At 47.5% G+C, this 7780-nt stretch overlaps 1 protein-coding gene across 1 annotated transcript in view; it reads right to left on the bottom strand.

Moving 5' to 3' along the window:
• Positions 1-6213: 6213 nt before the first annotated feature.
• Positions 6214-7780, bottom strand: part of TIGD3 (tigger transposable element derived 3) — a 4339-nt gene continuing 2772 nt past the window's right edge. The window contains exon 2 of the mRNA XM_006149889.3: positions 6214-7780. This exon is cut by the window's right edge and continues 499 nt beyond it. Coding sequence (XP_006149951.1) covers positions 6853-7780 — 928 coding nt within the window. The 3' untranslated portion in view covers positions 6214-6852.

The following is a 7780-nucleotide window of genomic DNA, read 5'->3' as shown; positions in this document are numbered from 1 at the left end:
TGGGAGTCCAGCGACATAGCCATTATGCCATCTGCTGGTCCCAGAAAATTTTAAAATAATAATAATATAATAATAATAAATACAATTTAATAATTATTAAAAAAAGTTGGAGGGGGCCATCAGATGGCATGGTAGTTAAGCTCTGGACTCCCACATGGTCGGATACAGTTTGAATCCTGTACTTGAGGTGTCCTTTCTCTCTCTCTTTCTCTCTGGTGAGTGTTCTATAGCAAATTAAAAATAATAATAAAGAAAATTAAATAAGTCTTTTAAAAAAGTTTTTAAAAAATAAAATTGCAAAAATACAAAGCAAAATCAAACAGGGACTAGCAGATGGCGTAATGGTTACATCGCTGGACTCCTGCAGTTTGAGTCCCGGACCTGGCGACTTAAAATTCAGGCCAAGGGGCTAGCAGGTGGCGTGGTGATTAAGGGCACTGGAGTCCCACATGGCTAACCATAGTTCAAGACCTGGTGGCTTGCTTTCTCACTTTCCATCTCTCTCTCTCACTCTGTCTCTATCTGGCCAAATTTAAATAAAATAAATAAAGTTAAATAAAATAATTCTTTAAAAAAGAAAATTCAGGCCAAGCGTGTGTGTGTGCATGTCCAAAGTCAAGGGATTGCAGCATGGCCATCCTCCCTGGGAGGTGATCTATTTGTCTCTCCAGTGAGTACATGCGCCCTATAGCAAAAATCTCTTTCCAAAGACAAACAAAAACAATTCAAAAATCTGCCAAAAGGAGCCAGTTTGGTCAAGAAGCTGAGGCAGGAAGATCGTGAATTTGAGACCAGCCTGGGTAACCTAGGGAGACCCTATCTCTAGTGGGAAAGGAATCTTAAAGAAAAGAAAAGAAAAAGAAATCTCAAAATTCATGGCTAAGAGAACTGGATAGAAACAAGAAGAAATTACTGAGTGTAGTGCAGGGATAGAAGATGGGGAACTGGGGTTGGCAGGTGGCGTTTTGGTTAAGGGTACTGGAGTCCCATATAGCCAACTGTGGTTCGAGTCCCAGACCTGGCGGCTTGCTTTCTCACTTTCCCTCTCTCTCTCTCTCTTGCTCTATCCCTCTCTGATCAAATAAAAATAAATAAAGTTAAATAAGATAATTCTTAAAAAAAAAAAAAAAAAAGATGGGGAACTGATTTTTCTGGTTCAGAATTCTCTGTGTACACACCATCATTTTCTCAAGACCAATGATGAAAAGTATGATGATAATAATATCTTTGTTTAAAGAATTATTTATTTTAATTTTATTTATTCATTCATTTATTTGAATTTGACCAGAGAAAGACACAGAGAGAGAGAGAAAGTGAGAAAGCAAGCCACCAGGTCCAGGACTCAAACCTCAGTCGGCCATGTGGGAGTGTCAGCACCTTAATCACCATGCCATTTACAGGCCCCTGCAATAATAATATCTAAGATATACCAATAATATCCAAGAGAGAGAGATTTTAAAACTACGTTACGGAGGCCAGAAAGTGTTACGGTGGTTAAGGCACTGGACTCCCACATGGTGAACCTTGTTGGTTCAAGTCCTGGACCTGGCAGCTTGCTTTCTCTCTCTCTCTCTTTCTCTGGTGAGTGCCTGTATCAAATTTAAAAAAATATATAGTGATGATAAATATAAAAAATTAAGTAATTTTTAAAAAGTACCTGACATGTAGTAAGCGCTTTCTTTCTTTCTTTCTTTCTTTTGTTTAAGAGAGATTTTTGTGGGACCAGCAGTTAGCATAACAGCTATGTCGCTGAACTCTCATGTAGTCGACAGCGGTTTGAGTCCCAGATCCGGTGGCTTAAACTCACGCCGGGCGCAGGTGCGTGCAAGCCCAGGATCCCAAGAGGAGAATGGAAGAGAGGGGATTGCGGTGTGGCCATCCCCTCTGTGGGGTGATTTTTCGCTTTCTATCTCTCTATCTCTCTTTGTCTTTCTGGTGAGGGCACACGCCCTATAGCAAAAACCTCCCCCCACCCTAAAAAAAAAAAGAGAGAGAGAGATTTTTGCTATAGGGCATGTGTGCTTGCCTGAGAGACAGAGACAGAAAGTGAGAAATCACCGGCCCAGGGAGGATGGCCATGCTGCAATCCCTTCTCCTTCAGACTCCTCTTGAGATTTTGGGCATGCATGCACATGCACCTGGCATGAGTTTAAGCCACTAGGTCCGGGACTTGATCCACGGTCAACTAAGTGGGAGTCCAGCGATATAACCACTATGTCATCTGCTGGTCCCGTAGTAAGCAATTTCCCAGCGTTAATTTTTTTGTTTGTTTGTTTGTTTGTTTGTCTCCCCCCCATAAGTATTAATTTGTTAAGAGGGCCTTGAAAGATGGATTCCTGACTGTTTTGGATTTTAAATAACTTCCTATTTCTCCCTCTAGTTTGTGAATGCCTTAGGGAAAAAAATCTGTATCTTATTCATCTTTGCTGCTTTGGAGCCTCGATGCTGCCTGAAAATTGTGGGAACACGTGTGTGTGTGTGTGTTGGGGGGGGAGAATGTTGCATGTTATTTCAGTTTATTTCCAAGCCCATCACGAATACCCATCTGCTGGCTCCCGGAAGGGTGTCTTTGCCCGAGCTTGAAAGACTCAGATGTGCTGGGAATAATGGACATCATCTTCGCATCCTGTCATTCCTTCGCTCCTTGGGCCCTTGTCTACTGGGAAGGCCCACCAGCTGCCGTGCCTCCTAACTTGGTTTCCATTTTCACTCCCTACCTCCTCGTCTGTTCTTTGTATAGCAACTAGAATTAGATTTATTAAGACATAAAATATTGGGTTCCTCCTCTGCCAAGTTAACAAACCCAGCACCCACCAAAAATCTGACATCGTATCTCACTTAGGATGTAATTTAAAGCTGCTCTCTCAAAGGCCCCTGCCCACCTCGCCACCTTCCTCCCTCCTTGGCCTGTCTCACTTTCAGCCACACATTCGACTTCCTCATTCTCCACCCTGTCAAGCTGTTTCTAATCTTTGATATGTGTACCTCTTGTTCCCTTTTCAAAGAACACCCTTCTGAGGGTCAGCAGGTGACATGGAGGTTAGGGTGCTAGATTCCACACAGACGAATCCATAGTTCAAGTCCCAGATCCCATGGCTCGCACACACACGTGCTTGACCCCATGCATGTGCATGTACATGCCCAAAATCCTGAGAGGAGAATGAAGGAGAAGGGATTGCAGCATGGGTAACCCTCTTGTGGGGTGACTGCTCACTTTCCCTCTCTCTGGCGAGTGCATGCAACCTACAGCAAAACTGGAAAAAAAAAAATTTAAAAAGCCTGTCTTCAGAAATACGGGTGCTTCCTTCCTATCATTCACCACTTTGGGTAATAAGAAAAGAAAGTGAGGGGCTGGCAGGTAGTGTGATGGTTAAGGGCGCTGGACTCCCACATGGGCAACCACAGTTCGAGTCCCAGAACTGGTGACTTGCTTTCTCTCTCTTTCTCTCTCTCTCTCACGTGCGCCAAATTAAAATAAATAAGCAAATAAAATAAATAAAATTTTAAAAAGAAAGTGAAAGAAGGAAGAAAGAAAGGGCTCCGAACCCAGTCTCAGTGGTGCAGGCGGTAGCACACTCAACTGCAAACTTTCAGTGTGGTGTGACGAGAGATTGAATAAAAATAGGTAAGATTTAAAAAATGGTCAGCAATTTCTGACTAGCAAATTCTGCTGTTCTAACAGGAATATGACGTCTGACAACAGAGAGCTGATCCGTCCACTCCTTGCTGCTTCAGTCAGACTTTAGAGATTGTGTCATTTTGGTTTCAACATTTTGAAAGAAATACGTTAGGACTGGGATGATTTCAGAATAGAACAGCTTAAATGAATACAGGGTGGGAAAAATAGAATCTGTGAGGAAAGGCTAGAGGATTTGGAATCTGAGGTTAGAAAACGGAAGGCCCACCGGTGGCTTCCTAACTGTTTAAGAGTGAGAGTTCTTTTCAAGGTACCAGGTGTTGAGGTGGTCAGTTAGGACACCGGCCAGGCTGAAAGTAAGAGAAAAGGCTTTATTAATGTACAGTGACCTGTAGGCAAGAGGGGAAATCAGGAACTGGCTCCCGGGTGTTCCTTTTTCTGAAGCAGCCCTTGGATGACGTTCAGGTGACATGCAATGCAGACAGGGACATTGTATCCCTGTCAAGGAGGCCCAAATAAAAGACTCCTGTCTTGGGACTAGCAGTTGGCTTAATGGCTATGTCGCTGGACTCCCATGTAGTTGACCACAGTTCGAGTCCTGGACCCGATGAACGAAGGAGAAGGGATCGCGGCGTGGCCATCTCCCCTGGGGGGTGATTTCTCACTTTCTGTCTCTCTTTCTGGCGAGCACATGCACCCTACAACAAAAACCTCTCAAAAAACCCCAAAAGGCTCCTGTTTCTTTCTGGCTCTGTGGGCTAGGGGAGGGAGGAGGAGGAGGAGAAGATCTGGAATGAAAGGTCTTGAGTCCAAATGGGGACAGTGTCTTAGTCAATGTCCCCAGTAAGGAAGTCTAGGTAGATGGGACCAGCAGTTAGCATAATGGCTATGTCACTGGACTCCTATGTAGTTGACTGCAATTCAAGTCCTCGACCCGGTGGCTTAAACTCATGCTGGGCGTGTGTGCGTGCGTGCCCAAGATCCTGAGAGGAGAATGGAAGAAGGGATTGTGGCGTGGCCATCCCCCCTGGGAGGTGATTTCTCTCTTTCTGTCTCTGTCTTTCTGGCAAGCGCACATGCCCTATAGCAAAAACCTCTCCAAAAAAAGGAAAAAAAAAAAAAAAAAGAAGTCTAGGTAGAGGCTCCGCCAAGGGCCTCAGCTGAGGTGTGCAATGAGGCCTGTGGTGGAGGTGCCTGATGTACGAATGCAGGTCAGCCTATGGGCATGGTGGTCTGGGGCCTTAGTCCTTGACTGAACCCCCCCCCCCAGAAAACTATAATGCACTGGCTGTGCACCCCGCTGGTGTGGGGAGGGCAGCTTCCCTCTGTGAGGCCAGCCAGGCAGCCTTGTGATTGCCTGTGGTCAAGCCCAAAAGGTCACCTGTATGATTCTGGCCTGGAGCCGGAATCCTCACCAGCCACAGCCTGTGATCAAAGCCCATGTCTTTTCCAGGTAAAACCATGCTCTTCCCTTCATACCCCCAGACCTGGCTCAGCTTTGCCACCTCTCACGTGGAGTGTCAGTCTTTAAATCTCACATTTTCTGCACTGTTATCATTCTAGAACCCCAAGAATTACCTGTTCTTCCCCTGATGGAACCTGTCAATGGCACCCCATCACTGTAAGCTTGCTGTGCTAAATATCCTTCCAACTTCCAAGCCTCTTTTTTTTTTTTTTTTTTTTTTTGAGAGATTTTCACTGTAGGGCGCGTGCGCTCGCCAGACAGACAGAGAGAGACATAGAGACAGAAAGCGAGAAATCACCCCCCAGGGGGGATGGTCACGCCGCAATCCCTTCTCCTCCATTCTCCTCTCGGGATCTTGGGCACACACGCACACGCGCCTGGCGTGAGTTTTAAGCCACCGGGTCCGGGACATGAACTGTGGTCGACTACTACGTGGGAGTCCAGCGACATAGCCATTACGCTAACTGCTGGTTCCCAACTTCCAAGCCTCTTTACACTGCTGCCGGTGCCTCCCCGCAGACTTCATGCTGACGGGACTGCCTGCCCCCTGCCGGCCCACTGTGCTCCTTCACTCCCTGTTGGCCTGTGAGCCTGCTGCTGACCTTTGGCCTGGAGTACCCTTCCCACTCATCCGTCTACCCTTCAAGCTGCTCAGCATCTCCCCATGATTTATGGGACACAGCCCTTCACATGAGCCTGTCATGGCCCTTAATCACACTCCACTGTTACAGTCTGTGAGGTGTTGCCCAGAAGAGACATGATCTTTGCAAATTTGTCACATAGGAGGCCTTGCTGAAGAGATGTTGTGAAATGAACAAATGAATGAAAAACATATAGGAGGATGACTATTGTAAGTTCTTTTCTCTCTATTTTTTTTTTAAGAATTATTTACTTAATTTTATTTATTCATTCATTTATTTTAATTTGATCAGAGAGTGACAGAGAAAGTGAGAAAGCAAGCCACCAGGTCTAGGACTTGAACCGTGGTCGGCCATATGGGAGTGTCCAGAACGTCCAGACTATTGTAAGTTCTGGCTCCTTTCTGTTTCCCTAATATGTCCTCGCCCTGCCCACCCCCCGCAAGTCCCCATCCCACACACAATCTTGGACGGAAATGATCAGAGCTGCAGAGTGACCAAGGTACTTTCTGGGACCTATCTGTCCCCAGGCTTCACTTCTCAGGAGGGTAGTGCATGAGGTGGGCCCATTTCCTGAGTCTTCACTGCTAGAACTCTGAAAGAGGAGGGTCTCTACTGCTCAGAGACAGAAGGCTGCCTGGCAGCGTCAGCATTCAATTATCCAAATCTGAACTGAAAATGTTCATCCTTCTCCGATGAAAATAACACCCTGACCTCTTTTCTGATTAAAAACTTTATTTCCAGAAGCAGAACTGTTTTTAACACAGAGTTCAAGGGACCGACCTGTTTGTAAAGCCTAGGTTCCACCTACCCACGTCCCAACCTCTCTAGACTAACTCTCTCTCTAAGGCTCTACACCTTTCAAGCGAGGCTGAGGACCTGCATAGTCCAGGTTCCTGACCCTCATGCTTTTAGCACTCTCTGCTCGGAGCGCGAGTGTCCACTACTCTGAATATACACTTGGTTTCCCAATTTCTCCCTTCTCACCGTCCACAACAGCTGTATTTCCACAGGAAAGAGACAGCTGGCCTGCCTTCTGGAGAGGAGCGTTTCCATGGGAAACAGGAGAGAAGGGGGCTCCAGCAAGCGAACTTTGAGCAATGAAGGTGCCTTCACAGGCAGCAGAGCCTCTCCACCTCCTCCTCACAGTCATAGAATTTTTCAAATAGTTCAGGGGAGGTGCCGTTGCACTCAAACCACCTCCTCAACGTGCCCAGGGCCCGGAGGGCATCGGCTTTGGTGGGCAGGGGCTCGAAGCTGTCCTCTCCAGTCCCTTCCTCACCTTCAGTGCCTGTCTCCTCTTTGCATACTCCAGGCCCTGGTTCCTCACCCTCCAGGTCCACAAAGCGGGAAAACTCCTCTTGGCTCAGTCCACCAGGGACTGCTGGCATCTCAGAGACTTTGTCCAGAGATAGGGGCATTTTACCAGGAGCCAGCCCTTCCTGAATAAAACTGCTCAAAATGAGCTGAGGGGGTACCTTGGCCCAGGCTGCCGCAGCCATGTGCAAAGCATCCAGCATTGTGATGCCCGCCCCGGCCTCGGCCAGCGAAGTGCCATCCCTCTCACTCCGGACAGCAGCTAGCTTGCTCAATAGACGGTGTCGGTAATGGGCCTTAAAGGCACGGACCACGGAACTGGGCAGGGAAGGCGTGGGGCTAGAGGTGGACAAAGGCAAGAGCCTCACATGGTAAAGCCCAGGTAGGCCTGCCAACTCTTCCACCACTCGGGCAGCCAGCAACAAGGCTACCTGGCGGCCCTGCTGGCCCATGTCCTGGTCAAGCTGTGCCAACCACTCTGACCAGGGGATGCCCAGGTCAGGGTGGTAGGAGGCTGGCAGAGCCTCGCTGCTGACCCCAAAGAAGCATCTTGGGGCCGCCTGGAGCCCACCCACTAATATCCGCCGCTTCTCTGTGCCCCTGCTATTGGCACACAGCAGTACCTGTACCTGATCGCATGCACCTGTTCTGCCAGGCACTGCCCGATACAGCAAGGGTACTTCAGCACAGCCGAAAATGTCTTCTGGGGAGAAGTCTTTAAGG

The sequence above is a fragment of the Tupaia chinensis genome, unplaced genomic scaffold (genome assembly GCF_000334495.1).
Source record: "Tupaia chinensis unplaced genomic scaffold, TupChi_1.0 Scaffold000273_1, whole genome shotgun sequence".
In the NCBI taxonomy this organism is placed as follows: Eukaryota; Metazoa; Chordata; class Mammalia; order Scandentia; family Tupaiidae; genus Tupaia; species Tupaia belangeri.
This window is presented reverse-complemented; position numbering and strand designations above follow the sequence as displayed.